The sequence below is a fragment of the Myotis davidii genome, unplaced genomic scaffold (assembly GCF_000327345.1).
Source record: "Myotis davidii unplaced genomic scaffold, ASM32734v1 scaffold494, whole genome shotgun sequence".
Classification (NCBI taxonomy): domain Eukaryota; kingdom Metazoa; phylum Chordata; class Mammalia; order Chiroptera; family Vespertilionidae; genus Myotis; species Myotis davidii.
Window position 1 is genome coordinate 311656 of NW_006285480.1, and position 26578 is coordinate 338233.

General features: G+C 41.0%; 1 protein-coding gene across 1 annotated transcript in view; it reads left to right on the forward strand.

Annotated features, from left to right (window-relative positions):
• The window catches only part of ITGA8 (integrin subunit alpha 8), a 201994-nt gene that overhangs the window by 106105 nt on the left and 69311 nt on the right, over positions 1-26578 (forward strand). The window contains exons 14-16 of the mRNA XM_006756159.2: positions 19402-19447; positions 22966-23073; positions 24830-24915. Of these exons, the coding sequence (XP_006756222.1) occupies positions 19402-19447; positions 22966-23073; positions 24830-24915 (240 nt within the window). The remainder of the gene's footprint in view (positions 1-19401; positions 19448-22965; positions 23074-24829; positions 24916-26578) is intronic.

A 26578-nucleotide genomic window follows, 5' to 3' on the forward strand; every position in this document is an offset into this window, starting at 1 on the left:
GCTGGTGGAGCAGGTGAGCAGGGGCACCAGACCATGGAGGGGTGCCGGTTGCTGTCACTGGGGCAAGCCTCTGGTGGTTATTGAAAATTCTTTGCTCCCATGCTCTGCAGTCCCACCAGGCGCTCGCCCAGCTTGCATCCACTGCTGGCACCCAGCACCGGCCCCAATCACTCAGTGCCTTCAGTGGGTGCGAGCAGTGGCTGCTGGCCCCAATCACCCCTCAGGGCTTCTCCACCCCCCCCCTGCTCCTGAGGGGCAATTGGGGCTGACAGCTGCCACTCACACCCGCTGCTGGTGCCCAGTCCTAATTGCTTGGCGCTGTCAGTGGGTGCGAGCGGTGGCTGCAGGCCCCGATCACCCCTTAGGGCTTTTCCACCTCCCCCTGATTCTGAGGGGTGAATGGGGTAGCAGCCGCTGCTGGAACCTTTGATGTGCTGGCCCCGCTTGCACCCGCTGCTGGCACCAGTGCCAATTGCTCCACACCATTAGCATGTGGGAATGGCAGCAGTGGGAGCAGGGCTGGTGGCAGACAGGGGACTGGGGGCCACAGTGGGAGGGGCCAGTCAGGGGCATGGAGGATGGGCCAAGACCCACCCCTGTGCCCACTGCAACCTTGTGGCACACAGTTCCTTTCAAGGTGCAAGAAATTAATGCACTGGGCCTCTAATAGTTTAATAAATGGTGACTCTTCAAACAAATTTTAAAACACTATATTTTGGAGGTATTCTTTTTCTTAAGCACACTCATTTATATGATTTTATTTTGCTTATTCAATTTTCATAGTCCCCAAGTTTACTTTATAGTATGATATTTACTTTTCCTGCCCCAGACCCATAAGACTATGAGAGTAAGAACATAGCTATAGAGACCCTACTGGCTGAAAACCACTCATAATATTCCTGTAGCTGTACCCTCACTAGAGGAATCCCTTAATATCATGAGGTTGCTGCCCAGCTATGAAATGATTCTACCACTCACCCATTCTAGGTGGGAGATGAAGCATAAGGGACTTCTCCCATATCTTGCTACTGTGATTTACTGGGTACTAGGAATGAAAAATGCTCTTTCCTCTCCCTTAGCCATTTAGGGATATTTTTTAAAATATATATATTTTATTGATATTTTTTACAGAGAGGAAGGGAGAGGGATAGAAAGTTAGAAACATCGATGAGAGAATAACATTGATCAGCTGCCTCCTGCACACTCCCTACTGGGGATGTGCCCTCAACCAAGGTACATGCCCTTGACTGGAATCGAGCCTGGGACCCTTGAGTCCGCAGGCTGACGCTCTATCCACTGAGCCAAACTGGTTAGGGCAAGGGGTATTTTAATTTCTTATAAATTAGGCCCAAATTAAGAAGATAACAATGGCAATTGAAAGGAAGGAACTGACAAAATAGTGTAAGTGGAAAATAGACAAGACTTGGTAATGACTGGCTGGGATGGAAAATAGAGGAGGTGGGGTGGGAAGAAGAGGGGATGTTAAAGATGACTCTGGAATTTTGATCTGGTGTCCTGAGAAGAGTATAGTATAATGGAAAGACATGAGAGAATTAGTTTTAGAAATATAGAGATTCTATTGTAGAAATAATATTTGGAAAAATTTTGCTTAACCACTCAGGTTTTTTTTAGCCTTCTAAACAATAAATATTGTCATTGATATGCATACATAAATAAGAATCATAAATATTTTCATTTCTGGTACCAAAATTATTTTTCCTACAAAAAAAAAATAGATGTGCTCAGGTTTCTACACTGGTGCTCATTGGAAAACTACAGTTGACCAGAGGAGTATCTTGTACACATTAATTGAGTGAAAGCATTTCAGAGAAGAAACAGCTGTGATAGCCAGGAATCCCTAAAATGCAATGATCTAGTCTAATCCTGTTAAACATGATTGTATAACAAGGTCATCTGCTAAATGCACAGTCCAGACATTGCGGGGGTGGAGGAGGGAATTGCTGGTTTTGTTGAGGAACAGAAATCATACAGGCAATAAAAAGCGGAGGAAAACATGGGCTGAATGCCAAGATTATCAGTGTCTTGTTCAAGCCTCTAATAGACCATGGTGATATCAGGAAGCCATCTCAGACAATTATACCAAATGTAATAAAATGATCCATTTTATGTTTTAATGAGGTGTGTGTGTGTGTGTGTGTGTGTAAGCAAACAGTCTAGCTAGAGAGAATCTGCACATGAGAAGAAATAAAAGGGTGGCTTTAACCAAGAGAACAATACATTTTAATCAAACCTCGAGTTCATCAAATTGATGTGAAGTTTAGTTGAACTAAGTTTAAATCTTATAGTCAAGTTTATTTTAGCTTCTCAAACTGCTACCAAATTTTTTATGAAAAGCAAAACATGTTCCTTTTGAGGAAGATTTTCATAATTTCATTATAAACACATTAGAAATTAGAACATACATTTCTTGTAAAAAGACTATAAGTTTAGATTAAATTGAATAAATTAAGTCAACTGAAGGAGTTTTTGGACTTGAGTCCAGCAGTGTCATAAAGAGAAGTAAAAATGAATGGAGAGATGAAAATCAGGTTCTAGATCCAGTTTGCCCGACAATCTCTCCGGCATTACTTTTTCCACCTGAGAGTGACGTGGATGTAGGGGACACTTCTCCAAGGGTTTTTTAAAACTCAAATTTAGATTCTCTAAGCCAAGATTGAAACTTACTGTCTCCTCAGATTTCTCTGTAATATTGCATAAATTATTAAGGCTCTATCTTGGGGGGGGGGATTTAATAAAACATATAAGACCTTTTTTCTTAACTTTTTCTAGAAAATAATTTTAGACTGACAGAAAAGTTGCAAAAATAGTAGAGTCCCATAAATCCTCCTGCCAGCTTCCCCTAATATTAACATATACTAGAGGCCCAGTGCATGAAATTTGTACACTTGGGGGTAGGGGAGAGGGTTTCCCTCAGCCCGGCCTGTGCCCTCTCGCAGTCCAGGAACCCTTGGGGGATGTCTGACTGACAGTGGGCCTACGCTGTCAGTCGGACATCCCAGAGTTGTCTCAGAGGCAGGAGAGGCTCCCGTCACTGCTGCTGTGCTCACCAGCTATGAGCTCGGCTTCTGCACTGACCAGGGGGAAGCTCCTGCATTGATGTCCACAGCATTTGGTGTGGTCAGTGTATTGGATTTGGAGCCACCCTAATAGAGTGAGGTGTCATCTCACTGTTTTAAATTGCATTTCCCTGATGACTTATAATGTGCAGCTTCTTTCTATGTGCTTATTTAACATCTGGAGATATTCTTTGGTGATGTGTCTGTTAAGATCTATGGCCCATTTTTAATGAGGTTGTTTTCTCATTCTTGAACTTTAAGAGTTCTTTGTATATTTTGGATAACATCCTTTGTTAGATGTATTTTTTTGCAAATACTTTCTCCTGGTCTGTGGCTTGTCTTCTCATTCTCTTGACACTGTCTTTCACAGAAAAGGAATTTTATATTTTAATGTAGTCCAGCTTATGAATTATTTTTTTCATGTCCCATGCCTTGGTGTTGTATCTAAAAAGTCATTGCCATATCCAAGGTAATCCAGGATATGACTTTTTCTCCTATGTTATCTTCTAGGAATTTTATGGTTCTGTGTTTTACATTTACATCAATAAGCCAAATATTTTTGTAAAGATTGTAAGGTCTGTGTCTAGGTTTATTTATGTGTATGTCTTGTAATTTTTTTTTTATAGCAAGGCGTGATGTACTAGGACCTAGTCACTAGTAACGAGGTGAAAGGAACTGCTGTAAATAGGCTTGGGTGATGTGGTTGCAGGTTTTGGGGGCGGGGAAGTGTTTTAGAGCCCTCGGTCAGGTCTCAGTCATCAGTGAACCTGTCCTCCAGACTGAACTTCACAGTAACTCGGCCCAAACCCTGAATGGGACAGGATGGCTAGAATGGGCTGGAGTTGGGTATTTCCCTTATCCAGGTCAGTCAAGGTCTGTTTGAATAGTTTCTCCTGAGGGCAGACCTTGTTAAAAAGAACACAATGCTCTGGAATATTTCAAAATAGTTCCTTTTCTGCTCCACCTGCCAGGGAATTTTTCTGATATTCACTGTGAGGACCTGGTAGATATCTAGGAGATAAACTCGAAAAAGTATGTCCCCCCAACCCTGATGACTTAATCTCCCTGGAGTTTTTAGCTCAAAGTTGTCCACATTGAGCCTGTAGCAATATTTGCCAATTATAGTCCAGATCCCCACCAGCACTGGTTCCCCTGGAGATTGCTGCTTTGCTAAGTGTGATTGTCTGTATTTGCCTGTCAGTGTCTTCAATGTAGGGAGCGCAGTTAGCCTTGTGATCTCACTTCTCTTATGGATCTAAGAGTTGTTGACTTCACAGTTTGTTCAACTTTTTACGTGTTAGGACAGAGTGACAATTTCCAAGCTTCATACAGGCTGGACCAGAAACTGGAAGTCAGTCAAAGTTTAAACTCACTACCTCCCAAACACTTACTCCTAGAAGCTGGCTCCTTTCTGAAACTCAAGGTACCAGTAAATATGGGGGGATATCATTTATACTTGATCCTGCTTGTAAAGATATAGTTAATAAAGACGGGTTGCCTTGCCTCAGGGGAGGGGAGGATATGGAGGAGTTAGCGTAATTTCTCCTGTTTTGAAGCCTCCACATTATTGCTGACTTCCCACTGCATGTTCTTTCTATAAGTCATTTTAATTTATTAATACACAATTTAAAAGCCATATTTTAGTGTAATTCACTTGAAGCTTCCCTTCCGTTTTTGCACAACCTGGATGTTTTCCCAGAGTTCACTTCCCACTTAGGAACTCAGGTCAAATGTCGTTTCCTCCGGCAGTTTTCCCTGACTGTTGTCCTTCCTCTAAAATCTCAGATTGAAATGATACATTTGATAAATGTCTGTTTTCCCCCATTAAACCAGACATTTTATTAGTGGGTGGCAAGCACTGGCTTTGGTTTTGCTCACTGTGAGATCCCTAGTGCCCAAAGCAGTGGCCGACACTGAGGCACCGACTAAATATTTGTTGAATGAGTAAGAGTAAATGAATGAATGAATTAATTAATTAATCAGTTTTTTCACAGTCACATACCTTACCTTATAAACTGTTGCTCTCCTCTCTCTTTACCTGGCCACCATCTTTCAACTCTATAAGCCTAGTAAACTATTGTATTTGTGTGCAGACTAAGATAGCAAATGTAAGTAGAGATGATACCCTTTAAAATAAACTTGGACATCCTCTCCTGGGATCATGGGAGGCACCATTCAAGGTGGTGCACTCATTCTTGACAAGCAGAACCTTGACCCTAGCTCTGTATTCACTGGACAATTAAATGCCAATTGTTATTCAAACTGCTAGACCAGGAGAACCAGTAGCCAGCATGATAGAAACAGCACCCAACTGGGAGTCAGGGGGTCCATATTCTCATTTCTTCACCCATCATTTATCAGTCCTGTAGCCTTGGTCATACTACACACATCTCTGAAGCTTAGCTTCTCCAGCCATAAAAAGAAGGTCATCAGACCATCCTCCACCCTCAGGATTGCTGGGAAGGTGATGTGCAAACTCTAAGTCACTCTGTACAGTCCAATGTTGTTATTTCTTAATACAGCCCACCAAATGGGTGTGGGAGAGACTGGAGACAATTTCTAATGCTGTAGTCCAGGCTTTTTGCACCACAGCTAGGCCTGTACCTTAAGGCAATTACTTGAGTAGTTTATGCCTAAATCTTCCTAGGAGATGAGGAAGGAAAGATTTTCAAAATAACTGACCGCAGCAGAATTCTCTTTAGTCCTTCCTATTTGCAAACATTGTTCATGTGTGCTCTGCTTTCTATGTGACCATAATTCGTATTTTCTTACTGATATTTTCCTGTGAAACATTATTAATAGCTTCTTTCCTAAAAACTACCAACCCTACCAACAGAGCAACCCTCAGACTGTGGAGTAGGTGAAGTTTAGGCCCTCTCATCCCTGGCTTCCTCTTCTTTCTGTCCCAAGGGATCCTCCACACCAGCTACAGAAGCTTACACTATTTATTTCCTTTTCTCAAATGTGCAGTGAGGAAGGATCTGATATTCTTATTCTCATCAGGATAGAAGTGACCTGGGGAAGTGGGTGGTACCCACTGGGAATTAGCAGACTCAGTGGGTGTTGGCCTGCATTTTTAACAAGGTCCCTGAGAGAGTTGACTGATAGCCTAGGTGCCTGGAGGGCAGGGATGTGTTTGTTCACTGCAATTAGGACAGGACTTGGCTCATGGTGGGTATTCAAGGAGCTGCGGAATGAGGGTGCTCAGTATAGGGAACCACTACACAAATGTCTTCCCTTCCTCTCCTACCTCCCTTGAAACTCTATAAATTTGTTCAGTGTGTCCTTACATAATTGTCTTCAATAAGTTCTTGCAACTGCAGCGAACAGTAGCAGAACCAGTTTTACCACAGGCTACTGGCACAGACAAGAGTCAAGTTCTTAGGGCATCTCATCAACGCTATAATGAAATGACGAACAAATTGACATTATTTGAGGATCTCCTTTATCTTATAGTGTATCCGTTTACTGAGGCTGCCATAATTAAGCACCACACACTGGCTGGCTCAAATAACAAACTTATTTCCTCACAGTTCTAGAGGCTACAAATCCAAGATCAAGGTGTGGGCTGAGTTGATTTCTTCTGAGGCCTCTCTCCTTGGCTTGTAAATAACTGTTTTCTCCTTGTGTCTTCCCATGGTCTTCTCTCTGTGTGTTTCTGTGTCCTAATCTCCTCTTCTCATGTGGACACCAGTCAGATTAGAGCAGAACCCACCCTAATTTTAACTGAATTACCTCTTTTAAATCTTTATCCAAATAGTCACATTCCGAGGTACTAGGAGGTTAGGACTTCAGTGTACAAAGTTTTGGGGTAGACAATTCAGTCCATAACACTTAGCAAACTCATAGAGTCCCATGAGGTTTTAACCATAGGATTTTATCTGTCAGCCTGGATGTGGAGAGAGTGTCTTGTGAGATCTCAGGCTTTTCTGGTATCATTTGTGCAACCATCCCCAGTAGACAGCCACTTTCAAATGGGACTGGTCTTAAAGAAACACATTTTTTTTCCAGGACTTTGAGCAACTTATTGGACAACACACATATTGTAATTATGGCCACGACAAGGGCAAAGTGAAATGCCTTAGAGCAGCCGTTCTCAACCTGTGGGTCGCGACCCCTTTGGCGGTTGAATGACCCTTTCATAGGGGTTGCCCAAGACCATCCTGCATATCAGATGTTTACATTATGATTCATAACAGTAGCAACATCATAGTTATGAAGTAGCAACGAAAATAATTTTATGGTTGGGTCACAACATGAGGAACTGTACTTAAAGGGCCAGAAGGTTGAGAACCACTGCCTTAGAGTGATAAGGACAGCAACAAGTGAGCATCAGACTGTAGGACAGGGAAAAATGACTTTTGCAGCCACGGGATGCTAATAATCTATAAAAAACTCTTTTCTTAAGGCAGACTTATTCGTTGATATTTCACTCTTATTTTTTTAAAGAAAAATAAACCCTGAGTAAGTTAGAATGTTGCAACCTAATACCATGTTTCAACGCATAAATGTTTTTCATCAGAGTTCATTTGGAAGCATTTCAGACAGATTGTTAGGATTATTACTTTTTGGGATAAAATCATGCATTTTTTTTCAAACATTTCTTCCTCAACTCATAACCTTCCTCTCAGTAATATTTTGCATGTTGCAATAAAACCAAGGAAGACAGGCTGCCTCTGTCTATTTTTAGATGAACACATTTGCCAAACTCTGGAGATTTGTCAAAAAGACTTGTCTAATGCCTGCTTCCCACGGACATGAACTCTTTTTCCAGTGCCAAACACTTAAGTCAACTTCATAACCCACTTGTAGGTCAACATTGCCATATTTACACACCATCTTTAACCCCATCATTTTACATATTATCTTTAATCCCACTATTTCTCTTATCATCCTGACCCTGGGTGGGTCCAGGTAAACAACTATATTTGACAAACCTTGTTAAGCGAGAAGGGGCTTAGCAGAGATGGAGCCTGGAGGCGAAGTGCCTAGAAGAAATGCTATGAGCTGTGAGCATCAACAGTGCCAAGACAGGAGCCAGAAATTTGTGGGCCACCAGCTCAGGCAGCTGAGTCATGGAGGTGATCAGGCCGATGTCCAGGTCGGGTTAAGCCAGAGATAGAGCCAGAAAGTGGCTACCCATCATGGAGACAAGAGAAGAGCCAAACTCTGCAGGAGCAAAGCAGGCTCAAGAGGCAAAGGAGAGGCCTGGATTGTAAATAAGAGCAGAGAAAGTGCAGTCGTGGGACCCCATCCAATTTTACCGGACTCTTGGCTCTCTCATCTGGAGGACCCTGAGGACTTCACCAGAGATTTGACAATGAATGGCCACTTGTCCAGAATCATTAGGAAGCCAGTGGCAAAGTGAACTGAAATTTAGAATTCCTAATTTTCTGCCTTCTATTCAGTAATTTTCCACTTGAAATAAAAACATTTCATTGAAGAGAGGGCTTCAAAGATATTAGAGAGATTCAACAAAAGACAATTTACATATCAAATTCACAAAAACCTGTAAACAAATGTTTATAGTGACTTTCCAAAAATTGGAAACAACTTCTGTCCCCTAGCCAGATAAACAGACTGTGGGTCAGACTGTGAATACTATCTTATCTAATAAAGAAAGAATATGCAAATTGACTGCCACACCATAATGGTCAAGATGGCTGCGCCCGCAGTGGAGGCCGAGTTCCCGTAACAAGCCTTAATGAGCAATCATCAGGGACCTGAGGCTGCATGGGCTGGGCCAGGGCAGAGGACCTGAGGCTGTGCCCCCCACCTGGTGGGGCTTGACAGGGGACCTCAGGCTGTACCCCCTGCCCCGGCACCAGGCCAGGGGACCGCAGGCTATGCCACCCACCTGGCAGGGCTTGATGGGGACCTCAAGGCATGGCCCCTGCCCTGGCCCGGGCCTGGGGACCTCAGGTTGTGCACCTCACCCTGGTGTCAGGCTAGGGGACCTGAGGCTGCACGCCCCCGCCTGGCAGGGCTTGATGGGGGACCTCAGGCCATTCCCCCTGGCCTGGGCCAGGGGACCTCAAGGTGAAACCTCAGCCTGGGCCAGGGGACCTCAGGCTGTGCCCCCTGCCCTGGCACTGGGCCAGGGGACTTGAGGGTGTGCCGGGGGCCCTGAGGCTACACCCCCCGGCCTGGTGCCTGAGGCTGCACCCCCAGGCCTGGCTCCGGGTCAGGGGACTTGAGGCTGCACCCCTCCACCCCCTGCCTGGCGGGGCTTGCTAAGGATGGGGCCAAGCAGGTCTGGATCTAGCCCAATGGGGGTAGGGCTGGCTGGGTCTGGGGCTCGCATGATTTTGAGGCACCGTGGGTGTGCGGGGACTTGACTCTGGATCCCACAGCATGCCCTAGACTCTGACAGGAGGAAGATTTTCATATACATTTTACTAATTTTCTTTCATCTCTGCCACTTCTATGATAGAGAAAGGGCAAACAGCAATATTAAAATATTTCCTCTAATTAATTCCCTTTTAATGTGCACAAATTTTGTGCTCTGGGCCACTAGTTAAGCAATAAAAAGGAATGAACTTCTGACACATACACATACATCACAGATGCAGCACAAATGCATTAAGCTGAGTGAAAGAAGCCATAACTAAAAGGCTGTTTACTGTATGCCTCCATTTACATGACATTCTCCAGATTAGTAGGTGCAGAGGCTGGGTGCAGGGCTGGGCTTCACTATAAGTTGCATGGGGGCATGGGGAACATTGTTGGATGATGGGACTGTTCTACTCTGTTGATAAGGTGTGTTTATTTATTTATCTATTTATTTTATTAAATTTCTTTGGATGTATATCTATGTTACAAGACTTGTATATTGCACTGTGTGCCCACCACCCAAAGTCAAATTGTCTTCTGTCACCATATGTTAGTTCTCCTTCACCTCCCACCCACCCACCCCCTAAACTGAGTAGTATTTCCTTGTGTATATGTACCACATCTTCTTTATCTGATCTTCTACCAAAGGACACCTTGATTATCTCCAGGTCTTGGCAACTGTGTATAATGCTGCAATGAATATAGGGGTGCATATATCTTTGCCAATATATGTTTTCAAGTTTTTCAGGTGTATAACCGGAAGAGGGATTGGTGGGTCAATTTTTTGAGGAATTTCTAGACTGTTTTCCATAGTGGCTGTACCAGTCTACATTCAGCAGTGAATGAGGGTTATGTTTTCTCCACAACCTCTCTAACATGTGTTATTACTTGTCTTGTTGATAATAGCCATTCTAACAGGCCTGAGGTAGTATCTCATTGTAGTTTTGAATTGTAGGTTTTAAATCTTCTTTGAATGCATGGTAGAATTCACTGGTGAAGAATCTGGTCTTGGACTTTTACTTTTTGGGGAGGTTTTTGATGGTTCTTTCAATTTCCTGACAGCTGATAGATCTACTTAGATTTTCCAGTTCTTCATGATTTAGTCTAGGAAAGTTATATATTTCTAGGAACTTATGCATTTCTTCTAGGCTATTGAAGTTGGTGACATAAAGTCTTTCATAATATTCTAGTATGATCCTTTGTATATCTGTGATGTTTGTGGTGACTTCTCTTTCATTTCTGATTTTGTTTATATGGGTCTTTTCTCTTTTTCTCTTAGTGAGTCTAGCCAGAATTTGTCAGTTTTATTAATATTTTCAAAGGACCAGCTTTTTGTTGTATTAATTTTTATATAGTCTTTTTGTTCTCTATTTCATTCAATTCTGCTCTAATTTTATTATTTCCTTTCTTCTGCTGACTTTGGGGTGCTTTTGTTTTTCTTTTTCTAGTTCTTTAAGATGTGATATTAGGTTGTTTACTTGTGATTTCGCTTGTTTCTTGAGATAGGACTGTAATGATATAAACTTCCTTGTTACTACTGCTTTTACTGGTACTGTATTCCAGAAGTTTTGATATATTGTATTGTCGTTCTTATTTGTCTCTACATCTTTTGATCTCACCTTTTATTTTATCTTTGACCCAGACATTTTTTAGTAGTATATTGTTTAATCTTCACATATTTTTGGGTTACTTTACTTCCTTTTGCAGTTGATGGAACTGTGCTATTCTGGATTATGGTGATAATCCAGATGCATTTATCAAAGCTCTGTGAACAGGACACTAAAAAGGATTAAATTTATTGTACGTAAAATATACCTTAATTGTAAATTTTTTTAAAGAGAGAAAAGTAGCCTGTAGATAGGATCTGTGAGGCCTGTGTTTAAAGCTTGGCCTCCACATCATGGATCACTGTAAAAAAGGAATTAGTATATTTAACATGTTTAAAAAGCTAGCTTTTGCTTGATATATCTTTGTACATTGTCCAATATAGCCTCAAGTTAAATACCTAGGAGTGAAAAGGTTTGCATTGTCATACATAGCATCAAACTACCTTATAAGAAAGAAGATATACATATGGCCAACATACATGAAAAGATACTCAAGCTCAGTAGCTATAATTGAAATGCAAATCAAAACTACAATAAGATACCACCTTATACTTATCAGAATGACTATGTCTATATATAAAAGCCTAATATGCAAATTGTCCCCTTGGGAGTTTGGGAGACCAGGAGTTTGATAGCTAGCTATGATGTGTGCTGACCACCAGGGGCAGCGTGGAACAAAGGAAGGTGCCAGCCAGCAGCTGGCAGCTGGGGACAGGAGGCCCCAGCCAGCAGCTGGAAGGCCCTTATTGGCCCTGATCGCCAGCCAGGACTAAGGATCCTACCTGTGCAAGAATTTCATGCACCAGGCCTCTAGTCATCAATAAAAAAGAAATAACAAATGTTGGAAAGAATGTGGAGAAAAGGGAACCCTCATATACTGCTGGTGAGAATGTAAATTGGTATAGGCTTTATGAAAAACAGTATGAAGTTTCCTCAAAAAAAATAAGAATAGAGCTACAATGTGATCCAGCAATTCCTCTTCTGAAAATTTGAAAACACTTATTCATGGAGATATATATACTCCTATGTTCATTTCAGTATTAATCACAATAGCCAAGACATAGAAACAACCTAAGTGTCCTTCTATAGATGATTGGATAAAGAAGATGTGGTACAGGTATACAATGGAATACTACTCAGCCATAAAAATGATGAAATATTGCTATGTGTGATAACATGGGTGGATCTTGAGAGTATCAGGCTAAGTGAGATAAGTCAGAAGGAAAAGAATAAGAACCATATGATATCACTCATATGGGGGATATAAAACAGAAAGCAACAAACAAATAAAACAAACTCATTGACACAGATAACAGTATGGTAGATACCAGAAGGGAAAGGAGGGAGGATGAAGAGGATGAAGGGTATCAAATACATCAAATACATGATGATGGAAGGGGACTGGACTTTAGGTAGTGAGTACAACACAATATACAGATGATGTAGCCGGAACCAGTTTGGCTCAGTGGATAGAGCGTCGGCCTGCGGACTGAAAGGTCCCAAGTTCAATTCCGGCCAAGGGCATGTACCTGGGTTGTGGGCACATCCCCAGTAGGAGGTGTGCAGGAGGCAGCTGATCGATGTTTCTCTAACTCTCTATCCCTCTCCCTTCCTCTCTGTGAAAAATCAATAAAATATATTTAAAAAATATATACAGATGATGTATTATATAATTTTACACTTGAAATTTATATAATGTTATTAACCAATGTTGCCCCAATCAATTTAGTTACGTTTTTAAAAAATTGTTCAAATTCATACTCATACAAGCAGAGCACATGAATTCTTGGTCCTTGGTTCTCTATCCAACAGTGCCTAGTACTAATCTTTGTATCTCTATCAATTTGAAAGGTCAAAAGTGATAGCCACATGTTCCTTTTATTTGTATTTCTTATGACTAATGAGGTTGAAGATCTTTTGATATATTTATTGATCATAGCTATTTATTTTATGTGACTTGACTATTTGTAATCTTTGCATTAGAATGCTTATCATTTTATTATTAATTTATGAGATTTTATTATGAACTAGAGACCCAATGCATGAAATTCATGCAAGAGTAAGCCTTTCTCCCCCTGGCTGCCGGCAGGCACCCAGGACCCAGGCTTCTCTTGCAGCCCTGGCTTTGTCCGGAAGGTCGAATGGTCTAATTAGCATATTACGCTTTTATTATTATAAATTAGGGCTGATAATAATAATTAATGTTTATTTTTTACTAGATGCCAGACATTCTTATAAACATCCTATATAATAAAGAGGTAATATGCAAATTGACCATCATGCCATTGCACAAGATGGCCGCCCCATATAGTCAAAGATGGCTGGCAGGGGAGGGCAGTTGTGGGCAATCAGGCCAGCAGTGGAGGGCAGTTAGGGGTGACCAAGTCAGCAGGGGAGGGCAGTTGGGGCCAATTGGCCCAGAAGGAGAGCAGTTAATGCCAGCAGTCCTGGTTTGTGAGACGGGTTCCAGTTTAGAGAGGGTGCAGGCTGGACTGAGGGACACCACCCCCCCCCCTGCACGAATTTCGTGCACCAGGCCTCTAGTCCTATATAATAAAAGACTAATTTGCAAATTGACCGATCGGCAGAATGGACGGTCACTATGATGTACACTGACCACCAGGGGTAAGGAGTGAGGTGTCCTGGACTGTGAGAGGGCACAGGTGGGGCTGAGAGACCCACCCCCAATGCAAGAATTTTGTGCACCAGGCCCCTTAGTTAATAAATAATAATGCAAGAATAAACTGTTTCACATGCTTACAACTGTAAGCCTACTTTTGCCCACCCCCGTATTTCTCAACAAGATGAGAGAGTAAGAAGCCCCATGACTGAAATGTAGGCACTCGGGGGACATGGTGATTTCCAGGAAACAACATTGGGTGATTCTTTAATACTGTCACTGCTCCACATGCTAGCGTCCCCTCCATCGGCCCCCCTTCTCCTAGGAAGTTTTTATTCTCTCTTCCCTGTACCCTGCCCACAACCCAAACATCAGATTTATACTCAAAACAAGGCTGATGTTTTCAAATAGAACTTAAATTTTTCTTCATACTTTCATGAAATCTGACTCTATACTCCAACTACCACTTTAAAAGCTCAGCTCTTTTCTTCTTCCTCATTTAAAAACAACAATTTTGTAGAAATTAAATACAAAATGGAGGTATACGTATCTTATGACCTCGCATTTTTAGGGTTATTATTTTTGCCAGATGATCCCGCATTCATGCTAATGTCCTCTTTTTGTGTCCTTAAAAGTACTCAGTTGTTCCATCAAAAGCCAAAAGGAAAATAAACTGTGTTTCTCAGGCTATGTGAGGTGCTAAAAAAGGACTTCAGTATTCTGAGAACAGTTTTTGATTAAGGGGAAGAACCAATTTTAGTTGCCAGTTTTTTCAAGAAAAAAAATGGGTATCTTTGTTTAAAGAAAGGCACCATTTTGAATGTGTTTGTTTTCAGAATCTGCCTTCAAGAACTTTCTATAAGAAAGTAAACATTAGGTAATGGTATAAGGCCTGTTGTCTCAAAGTGAAGGAGAGAGTTTGCAGAGTTATGTACCTGAATATCAGCACCAACATTTCTTTGTTTTCTGGCTGCCATTAAATTCCTGACCATGACAGAATTTTGCAAGATTAAAAGTAAATTGTGTGTAGGTGTTTGTGTGTATATGTCTATATGTCTTTATGCTTAAAGACAAATGGTTGATCATAAAAGTTGTATTACTTCATACTGAATTAAATTGGAGGGAAGGTATGTTTTGTGTCTACTATTCAGAAACAAGAAAATAAGAAAAGTTTGATATGAAAAGAAATTCCTTTCCCTTCCTCAATGTACATAGTTCAAATATTTCTTTTTTATTAATTTCTTTTTTATTGTTCATAGTTAAAATATTTCTTTATTACATTAAAACTACATCCATGTAGCACAGCGAGAGTGTTTTGGACCCCTCTGCTGGTGTTAAAGATGGAAATAAAACAATTCATTTGAACCAAAAAAATGTGTGTTTATGCATGTATGTACACATATATGTGTGTATACATACAAGGTGGAGCAAAAGTAGGCTTATAGTTGTGAGTACAGGAAACACAATTTATTCTTGTATTATTACTTATTATTGTATTGTTTTCCATACAAACAACTATAAGCCTACTTTGTCCCCACCCTGTGTATATACACAAATATAAATATATTAGAGGCCCGGTACACAAAATTTGTGCATTTGGGGGGGTCCCTCAGCCCAGCCTATGCCCTCTTGCAGTCTGGGACTCCTTGGAGGATGTCCACTGCTGGCTTAGGCCCGCTCCCTGGCTCCCTGGGGGATCAGGCCCAAGCTGGCAGTCAGACCTCCTTCTGGCAGCCCGGCAGCCCTTGGTGGATGTCCACTTGTGGGGGCTGGCTGGTTTGCCCTGAAGGGTGTCCCAGATCAGGGTGGGGGACCCACTGGGGTGTCTGGCCAGCCTGGGTGAGGAGCTGATGGGTGTTGCAGGCTGGTCACACCCCCTTCAAGGTGGGGGTTCCCACTGGGGTGCCTGGCCAGCTGGAGTGAGGGACTGATGGCTGTTTGCAGGCTGGTCAAGCCCCCCCGAGTAGGGACCCTCACTGCACGGAGGTTTGGCCACCCTGGGTGAGGTTGATGGCTGTTTTCAGGCTGGCCACACCACCTTTAGGGTGGGGGGTCCCCACTGGGGTGCCCGGCCAGTTTGGATGAAGGGCTGAGGGCTGTCTTCAAGCTGGCCAACCCCCACAGCGATGGAAGCTCCCAGCCACTCCTTTTCATTTTTTTATTCTGGGATTTATTTACCTTCTATAATTGAAACTGTGTAGCGTTGATAGGAGCTCAGAGCTGGCCAAGGCGGACGGGATGGAAGCCTCCTGCTTTCTCCAGCACCGTGTCTACGGCTGGCTGAAAGCAGGTATCTGGGGTTTATTTACCTTCTATAATTGAAATTTTGTTGCTTTGAGTGGAGCTCAGAGCCTGCCCTGGCAGCTGGGAAGTTTGGCTTCCTCCATCATTGGGGCAACCAAGCCTCCTGCTTGCTCCAGCTTCGTGGCTGCCAGCTGCCATCTTGGTTGGGTTAATTTGCATATAGTCGTTCTGATTGGCTGGTGGGCATGGCCTGAAGCATAGCAAAGGTACAGTCAATTTGCATGTTTGTCTTTTATTAGTGCAGATGTATATGGAACATACATATAGCACATTAAATACATATACTAGTATACAGAAACTACATAGTACTTATCAAAACAAATCACATATTTTGTAAGGACAAACTAGTTACGAACACAGATCAGCAGATCCATCCTGCTCCCCTAGGGAGACCTAGGAACTTTGAGGTTCTGAACATAAATGCTTCCAGCCTTTTCCAGCAGGCACAATACCAAGGTGGTGTCTCAAAAGACAAACATACTCTTGTGGTAGATAATTGTTTTCTTGGCCTGAGAATAACTGTGGCCACATTCTCATGAAGAAAATTGTGGCCTATTTTGCCAGTTATTTTATTTTTCCAGAGTAGGAAAATTCCCACCCTAAGGCACTGGAACTAACATTCCTAAAGAAAAAGGCCTCTTGCTCATGACCATTAGGAAGGTATTTGTTAACTTCTCATCTATAATGACAATCTCATCATGATGCAGCCACTATATTACTTTCTAGAATTTTCTAGAATCTGGTGTGTGAGTGTGTGTGTGTGTGTGTGTGTGTGTGTGTGTGTGTGTATGTTTCCTGATACCTACAAGTGCGCATGCAAAAATCCAATAGAATTTAGCTATAGTTTACATTAGCCTGTCTTAATAACTGTCTTATTCCTTCATCTTTCTCATCTTTAGGATATTGTTTCATTACTACTTATCCCCGTATTTTATGGAAATTTATAAATCCCTGCTCTGAAGTTGGCTCTGTAACTGGTACTATGGATGCAAAGATTATTTTATTTCAACCCATACCATTCTGTAAAGTATTTGTGATATGAAAGCCTGAAGAAATATTCCTGCCCTGGATGAGCTTGCAGTCCTGTTTTCTTTGCCATTTCCAGAGAGTCCGTTCTTATAATTCATGCTATTTATAAAACATCTAATCTTGGTATATAATTATTTGGAACAAAAAGTAAAGCACATAATTCCTCTTGATGAGTTTTCATAATGGAACTCTCCTGTCTGGTGTCATGTCAACAGATATGTATCCGGCCAAGGGCCACCTGTGTTGCACTTGTCTAAATATTGGAGCCCATGATCACACAGGAAGAACAGTTCAGGTTTCTTCAAGTCAGTAGCTCTTTTTTCTCTGACATAGTAAAAAGGCACTGATACACTGGAAGAAATAGATATAACAGAAATTTTTGAAAAAGGTGCAATTCTGATATGATTTTTAAAAATTGTAGACTTAGAAACTTTGGCTCTGGCTTCAAAGATTTGAACCCTTGGAAAAGAATATTTTATTCCATGAACTATAGTTGGGCAAGTTGTAGCCCTTTTCTTAATGTGTTCTTTAATCTCACAGATACAGAGATCCTTAGATCACCTTAATTTGAAGTATTTGAACATTAGCGCTCACATCTCTTAAAATATGGAGCTTTGGAATCCAGTCCTGGGCTATTACTGGAATCGGATTCTGTATGGATAAAACAAAAGACATTCTGGCCATGGTTTTAACCCTGAAGATGTTCAAGTCCATTTAAAGACACACACACACACACACACACACACACACATTTTAAACAAGGATTATTGTCTTAGGTTGGCTTCTTCCAAGACAATAAGACAAGGATTAGAAAAGAAGCAATTTGAGAAATAATCAAAAGAAAACATTGCTAAGGGAGTAGGGAAGAGAGATGTGGAAAGGAAGGATGTAAGAAAAGATTATTATAAAAAGGTTGACACTGTAGGCAAGTAGGGCTCTATCTAGCTGGGGAAATCTGGGAGACATGCTCAGAAGTACATGCTCAGAGTCATCCCTCGTGAGGGGTAAAGAAGCAATGTCCCACTTCACTGGTGATACTATTTACCTCATAAGGTTGAGCCATAGTTCCTAGTTACTTTCCAATTTCTATCCATCTTGGCACAGCAAGAGAAGCATCCAGAAGAGAATCATAGTTGCTTGAGTCTGACACCATTCTATGTCCCAGAAAAGTGAGTGTAGAGGGAATATGACCACAAATCATTTTCCTGTGCAAACTCCATCAATCCAATTTAATTCCTTGATTGCTTTTCCATATGCAATGGTCAAATATAGTACCCCCTCTTCTTTTTTTTTCATTTTTACTTCTGTTCTAGAATAACCAATTATAGTTTCAACTACTGTAAGTTTTCTCTTACAGCCACTATTTCTACCACATCCAGCACTCTCACCTCTACATTTAAACTTTATTCTGCATGTTTAGCCATCCTCATTTTTATTTTTGTTTGACTACACCCACCAAGAATAACCGTTATAAATTAGAATAAGAAAAACAGAGTTATGCCTGTATATTAGCCAATCGCTGAGATCACTGTGAGCATTGCCCCTCAAATCGTCTAGGACTGCTGTACCCCAGCTCTACCTCTCCCAGAGTTGTGTGAGCTTATAGGTGAGCCTCCTTAAGCTCCAGTGTACTCATCGGCAAAGTTGTGCTAATAATAGAGTCTTCCTAACTTCTTGCTCGGAATCAGTTAAGGTAAATGTTTTGGAAAAATTTCTAGCCTGTAGTAGGCGTTCAATATGTGTTATTATCATTGTTGTCATTATTTGAGATCATTATAATGCTATGCTAATTATTATATATACTACTGATCACTTTGCCAAAAGTATATATTTGTAAAGGGCAAATGGTTGTGTCAAGATGACAGTCAAAATGTGCCACTTCATTGGTAATACCACTTGCCTCATAGAGTTGTTGCTGGTAGGGGAATAATAAAACAATATACCGGGTGTCCCCCAAAATGTAACAGCTGATAGCTAAATTTTGAAAATTAAATGTATTTTAATAAGCACTGCCTTTATAGTTATTCAAAGTGTGTGTATACACTTTTTAGGAACACCCTACTTAAAAGCCTAGTACGCAGTAGGCACTATACCCATGCTTTCCCCCTTTTCTTTCCTTAAGGATACGTGCCTTAAGTCTGGAGGTAGTGTTATGATGAGTTTCTTAAGCATTTTTAGAAAGCTGGCCTTCTTGAGTTCAGAAGGATTTGAAATCTACTGGCTCATGTGTCTTATTGAACAGTTACAGTGAATTTCCAATGTCCTTTCTAAAATGTGATGAGGAAGGCCAGCTTTCTAGAATTTGCTGTGCTTATTTCTATGACTGTCATCTTACAATCGGCATTTCAGGATGCTCTGCATGCTATTTATGATGATAAGCTTAGGTAAATTGTTTCTATAAAATTTGTGCATGTGTTTTTGTCTTTTTTAGATTTAATTGTGGGTGCATTCGGAACAGGAAAAGTAGCTGTTTATAGGTATGTGGTTGGTGGTATGCAAATGTTTTTTTAAATTGAGATATAATTGACATGTAACATTATCTTAGTTTCAGGTGTACATAATGATTTAATATTTGTATATATTGTGAGATGATCGCCATGATAAGTCTAGTTACCATTTATCATCACATATAGTAACAAATTTCTTTTGCTTGTGATGAGAATTGCTAAGATCTACCCTCTTAGCAACTTTCAAATGTACATACAGTATTATTAACTAAAGTCACTGTACATTGCAAGTCCTATTTAAGCTTATAAATGGAAGTCTGTGCTTTTAACCACCTTTACCCATTTTGCCCCTGCCCCACTCAACCCCTGCTACTTCTGGCAGCCATCTATCTGTTCTCTGTATCTATGTTCGTTTTCTTTTTTTATGTTTTTTTTATGGATTCCACATATAAATGAGGTCATATGGTATTTTTCTCTGATTTTTTTTCATTTACCATAATGCATTCAAGGTCCTTCCATGTTGTTGCAATGGCTGAATAATATTTTATTGTGTAATACTCCAGATTTTCTTTTTCCATCCATTAATGGATGTGCTTTTCTAATTGTTTCAAATGCACTTCCTTTTTGTTATTGGTTTTGTCTTAAAGAGTATTTCCCAACTATTTATTTTGGAGAACATTTAGATGCTCTATTTAAAATTTGGAGACATTTTTGCTCTCATTTTTTTCCCGTCATTTATCCCTCTATCTTTTTATTCTCATACCTCTTGACCAGACTTCCAGCCCCTACTAACATAATGTTAATATACGAGTCCTGGCTGGTATTGCTCAGTTGGTTGAAACATTGCACCGTATGTCAAAAGATGGCAGGTTTGATTCCTTGTCAGGGCACATGCCTGGGTTGTGGGTTCAATCACCCATTGGAATGCACAGGGGAGGCAACCAATCGATGTTTCTATCTCACATCAATGTTTGATGTTTCTTCTTCCTCTCTCTCTCAAATCAGTGGAAACCTATCCTCAGATGAGGACTTAAAAAAAATAAAAAGAAGATATGAACTTATAAAGTGAAACTTTTTTTGTTGTTACTGTGTTTACATGCTTCCCTTGGCTTTATAAAAGCATTAAAATGTGCTGATAGAGAAGGAATGTGTGGTGGGAGAATGTAAGCATGCCCTCTATAGAAAAGTGAGGACACTAAATTAGGGAATAGAAAATAACAGGAATTCGTAGCCTCCAATAGCAAGTATTGAACATCAGTTCAAATGTGACAGATCAGTCAGCTTCAAAAACCTGGCCATTCGCACACACTCACAGTTTGTAATATTGGCCAAGTTCTCATCCTTCTGCGCCTCTCATTTTTCATCCATAAAATTGGGATAACAATATTTACTTTATAAGTCTATTTTTGTCAAAAAGCATTAAGTGGGAATCTGCATGCAAAGTACAAGAATAGTAACTGGTAGACAAGTGCTCAACATTTTTAGATTCTTTTTCTTCTTAAAAAAAAAAAGTATATGAGGATGGAGGACACTAGGCCAGGATATCAAAGGCAGAGAGCTGCTCCAGGTGTCCTAGGCACATACTGCTAACCTCGCTCAATTCCTAGGGAGACCCTAAGGTTAGGTTTCCTCACAGGCAAGATGTTCTTCACCAGCCCCAGCACACTCAGCGCCAGTTTATGTTAGTCACGCTCCACTCAGGTTACAGACAATCAGATGAGTGAACTGCTCAAAGCACCAGAGGATGAGGCTGTGTTTGTTGTGGCCACGAGGATGCACTCAACAGAGCTTATGGAGAGAGACTGACTGGCCGCAGGCGCTATGCTCCGAATCCACCACCACATTGGCCAAGGTCAGGTGTTCCATGAGCTGCTCCCAGCCAATCCCTGGGCGCAGCAGGGATAGAAACGCAGGCGCATCCCTGAGAAACCTGGCGCTTCTCTAACCGCAGCTTTGGCTCCCCGTGCCCTGGCTGGAACTCCTTACTTTATACCCTTTCTTCCCTCGCTCCTTCACAGGCATCAGCCGCATCACAGTCTGGTCACTGGCTCCCAGCCTCCTCCACTCTCACCCATTTTTTTCTCATAATGTTTGCCTCCTAAATGTCTTGCATGTCTAATCCTGTCTTATCACCTACTTTTCCAAGAACTGGAGCTAACAACACAGTATTAAAGACACCCCTGGCTGGTGTTTCTCAGTGGTTAAAGCGTCAGCTCACACACCAAAGGGCCATGGGTTCAATTCCCAGTCAAGGGCACATATCTGGATTTCAAGTTCACTCCCTGACCTCTGGTTGGAGTGTGTGTGGGAGGCAACCAGGCAATGTGAATCTCTCACACTGATGTTTCTCTCTCTCCCCCTCCATTCCTCTCTTGCTTCCACTCTCTCTGGAAAGCAATGGGAAAAAAATATCCTCATGTGAAGATTAACAACAAAAAACAAAACAAACAAAAAAAGACCAAAAAAAATATTGAAAGCACAATTATATAACAGACTACAAATAAATAAGGTAACAGAGTTTAGGAAAATTCCCAGTGGACCCATCATTGTAATCCTGAAATTGTTTAAAGTAGTGTCCTAAACAAATCTCTGCCCAAGGCACAGCCTCCGACCTGTCAGAGAAAAACCCATGCGATGCAGCAGCATTTCATGTTGTTATCTGAAGACTTGGAACCAAGGTTTAAAAATTGTCCTGTCCCCTTTCCCTGTGACTTACATTCTCATCTGGTTATGACTTTAATTGAGTTTATATTAGTCCCTCTCCTCAAACTTGGCTGCACAGTAGAATCACCTGGAAGGTTTTTTAACCTTCTAGTGCAGCGGTTCTCAACCTGTGGGTCGTGACTCCTTTGGGGGTCGAACGACCCTTTCATAGGGGTCGCCTAAGACCATCGGAAAAACACATATATAGTTACATATTGTTTTGTGATTAATCACTATGCTTTAATTATGTTCAATTTGTAACAATGAAATTAGGGGTCACCACAACATGAGGAACTGTATTAAAGGGTCGCCGCATTAGGAAGGTTGAGAACCACTGTTCTAGTGCCTGATCCTGACCCAGTGACCCTAGTGATTTGCCTGTGTGTGTGGGGTGGAAGGGGTGGGAGGAGGATATTACCTGTTTTAAAGCTCCTGGATGCTTATATTATATAGTCAGGAGAACCACTGTTGTATATGAAGTTAAATCTGTAAAGCATGGCTAGAAAACTTGATGAAACTAAAAAAAATAAGCAAGCAGTAAGGTAGATATAGATATAGTGGCAGATCCCAGAGCAGTATTTCATAACAATCTTGCCAGAATGCTAGGCACCCACTCCATAAACAAAGCAGGTGTGGAAGGCGGTTTTCCTTGCTGGGGCAGGACATCCTTTATTTGTGTCCGCCAACTCCCAGATGTCATTATTTGAGTCTGGTGCCCACCTGCTGAAGCAGTGAGGAAAATTCTTGACACAAAGTGGGGATGTTGGCGCTGGCCTCTAGAAGTGGGGTGGGCTTCTGCTGATGGCTCCCGGGGCTCATTTACATCCTGTGTTTTCTCTCTCCAGAGCGAGACCAGTGGTGACGGTGGATGCCCAGCTTCTGCTGCACCCGGTGATAATCAACCTGGAAAATAAAACTTGCCAGATTCCAGAGTTTATGACTTCTGTGGCCTGGTGAGTTAGTCCATTCAAATCACGCAGGGATTTTGTGAAGGAATTAAATTGGATTGATGGATTCTCTGGAGGTGCAGCTTCTGGGTCCGTCCATCTGGGCAGGCCTGAGACTCTGCATTTCTTTAAAACAAAACTCCAAGAGGTGCTGATGCTGCAGGTCTGTGCGCCAAATAGGAGTGGCAAGCATAAGTCTTTAAAACAAAAGCCAAGATCTATGACATGATCCTGATCCTTTGCTGTCAATTTATCACCTGAAGGTGACTTCTCCAGCCTACAGGCTCCAGGTGAGATGAGAAGTACAGGTTGGAACTGTGCAGGTCCACTTATATGCAGACTTGTTTTATAACTGCAGGTTTAACATCTTCAGATTCAACTAACCACGGATGATGCATCCCCAACCACAGATTCCCAACACCGGATCTAAAACAGTTTCCATAACTGGTTGGTTGACTCTGCAGATGTGAAGGGTCAACTACAGAGTCAAAAGTTATACTGCATGGGGGTGAGCAACCCTAATCCCCACCTTATTCCAAGGCCAACAGTATAAAAACATTTGTGAATGATGCTAATGAAACAGTCTTGGAGAACTCTTTCAGATTCTTGGCATTTTGAAAGAAACATTAACCAAACTGAAAAGATAATACAATACCTTGACTTTTACATTTGTGTATGGTATGGATACCACTTTTCAGACATATATAACGTCCTTTTTTTTCTTCAAAAGCCAAGTGTGGGTTAAATTACTTGGTTTCCTGTGCTCAAAATAGATGTCGGTTTTCTAATTTAGCCTGTACCGTTAGACAGAAGGTAAACATAAAAATAGTGATTTTTGTGTCCTAAACTATATTTTTTGTGTGGCCAAGATCTCATTATCAGGAATAGCAGGAAAACTGTGGTTCCTTTGCCTGGGCCATATAGAGTATGGCTTATCCAAGTTCTGAAAGTGCTGTTTTTGAATCTTGCCAGTTATCCAGTTATCCAAAGGGACTACAAAATGGAACTTGATGGTCACACAGCTGGAGAAAATGCCACTTTTAAAATATATATATATTTTATTGATATTTTACAGAGAGGAAGAGAGTGGAATAGAGATTTAGAAACATCGATGAGAGAGAAACATCGATTAGCTGCCTCCTGCACACTCCCCAGTGGGGATGTGCCCGCAACCAAGGTACATGCCCTTGACTGGAATCGAACCTGGGACCTTTCAGTCCGCAGGCCGACGCTCTATCCACTGAGCCAAACCAATCACGGCTGCCACTTTGTTTTTAATATGCAGGTCCTTGAGGGTCAAGGTCTGTCTTACTGGGCAATGCCAGCAAGGTACATCCTCTGAAAAATCAACCAATACTTGGTGTGTTTGAGATTTGCCCTCATTTTCCAGAGATATGGTCTAACTCAGTATGTTAGGTTCCTGAGAATGTCAGAATGCAGTCTTGACCCAAAGAAGTTACAGTATTTCCAGCCAATTTCGGCATGCTGGTGATGGCCTTTGGGTAGAAATTCATTCTGAAGTCAAAGTCTTTGAGGGTGGAGGGTGGGGGTGTGGAGGACCCTGAAGAATTCTTTGTAAAACATCCTTCGCTGGGAGCTCCCCATTTTTGGAGGCCTGTCCTCTCCTTAACCAGCTTTAGAAAGGAGCTGGGAAATGCCCAGAGCACATTTTAAAAGGGTTTCAAACCATAAAACATAATGAAAACCTGATCTGAGAAAATATGTGAAGGAACTTGGACAAGCTATGCTCTATATGGCCCAGGCACAGGAACCATAATTCTCCTGCTAGTCCTTACCCTGGAATGATTAATGAGCATGAAAGCAGCTGTGCCAGCGACACAGGCATGAGTATTAGAAATTCAGTATTTCCCCCAATAGTCCTGTGTGTTCACATTCACAGCTGAATGGACTGTATAGGCTGAATTTTTAAGCATATCTGTGTGGCACACTCTGGTATAAAGCATTGTTTCAAATGAGATAATTTTTCTAAGGGTTTTTAATATTTTTATAAAATGTAATTAGTTTTAACAAATGAGATCTGTTTGCTTTTATGGAAAGAGTATTACTTTGTAACAAGAAAATGTCTTTTCATGAACCATTTTCCTGATTGCATTAAATTATTATTAAGATAAAATGCAATTTGTTATGTGGGCAAATATAAAATATATGCCTTTATAATTGTTTATTTTATTCTATTGTATAGGTTTTCTGAAAGATGTTTCATTTTCATATTTAAAACGTTGAATGGTAGCTCAGAGCATGAAAATTTGAAAAGTTAATAACTGGTTCAGTCTAGAATGTGTTTCTCTGATACCTTTTAAATTTGTTCTAAGAATTTAGCTCAGTCTTTCTAAAATTGTTGAAAAACATTTGTTGATTTTCTTTTCTGTAATTTTGGTCTGTATTTAATATAACCTTGTATTGCACATTTGAAATTATTAAGTAAACTTACATTCAGAAATAGTTCTTCACTTCCATTGATGTGAATGTCTGTGTCTTTCAAACAGCTATGTAGTTTTATAAAGTATCTGCTGCTACTAGAATTTCTAAATTATAAATAAAAACATAAAATCAGCTCAATCAATTTTAATTGTTAACAAATCAGAAAAATTAAAACTATTTAGTAAAAATCTTACATATTATAAATTTAAAAGTTTATAACTATCCACTTTTCAAATCTGAAAAGAACTTTAAATATGCCTAACTTTATGTAAAATCTTATGTTTGCTATCAATGAAATAGGATTGAATTAGTTAAACTGAAAAATGAATTGCTACTTAAATCTTGTTCCACATTTATCTCATTCTTCCTCCATTATCCATGGCTGTTGACACTGTTGTATCACAGAAGCATTATTCCAACCATTACTGCATTGGGTTAGGATTAGTGTTAGAGGATTTTTAGTGGATCGTCCTACCTCTGATATATCAGAAACACTATAGACAGTTTCATTTTGAATTTATGTGATGAGAGTGCTAAATTGATTTGGTTTTTTTGTTCCTATCAGACCTATTCAAGTTATAATGTACCACGTTGACTATGACCATAAATCCTAGTTTGAAATTTTAACTCAGTTAATAATCCTATCTAATAAAAGAGAAACATGGGAGAAACTAAGATGACGTAATAGATAAACACCGGGAAATTGCTGCCTCTCACAACAATTGAATAGTACCTCAAAAACACAATATGGACATCATCCAGAACCACAGGAAGGCTGGCTGAGTGTAAATTCTACAACTAGAAGGAAAGAAAAGCACACTGAGAGCCAGAGGAACTGCAGAAGCAAAGCGCAGAGGTAGGGGGCTCGCGTGTGCGGAAAGGGTCTGGCACCTGAGGACGTGGCTGTCTTTTTGAATCTGGAGGGAGTCACGAGCTCCCGACTGCTCTGAACTCCAGTTCCGGGAAGTCTCTGGGGACCCAGGACTCATACGGGGAGAAACTGGACTGTCTGGCAGCGGGCGAACTTGAGGGCGGCTTTCCCTCAGAGGTGCTTGCAGCAGCCAAGGGG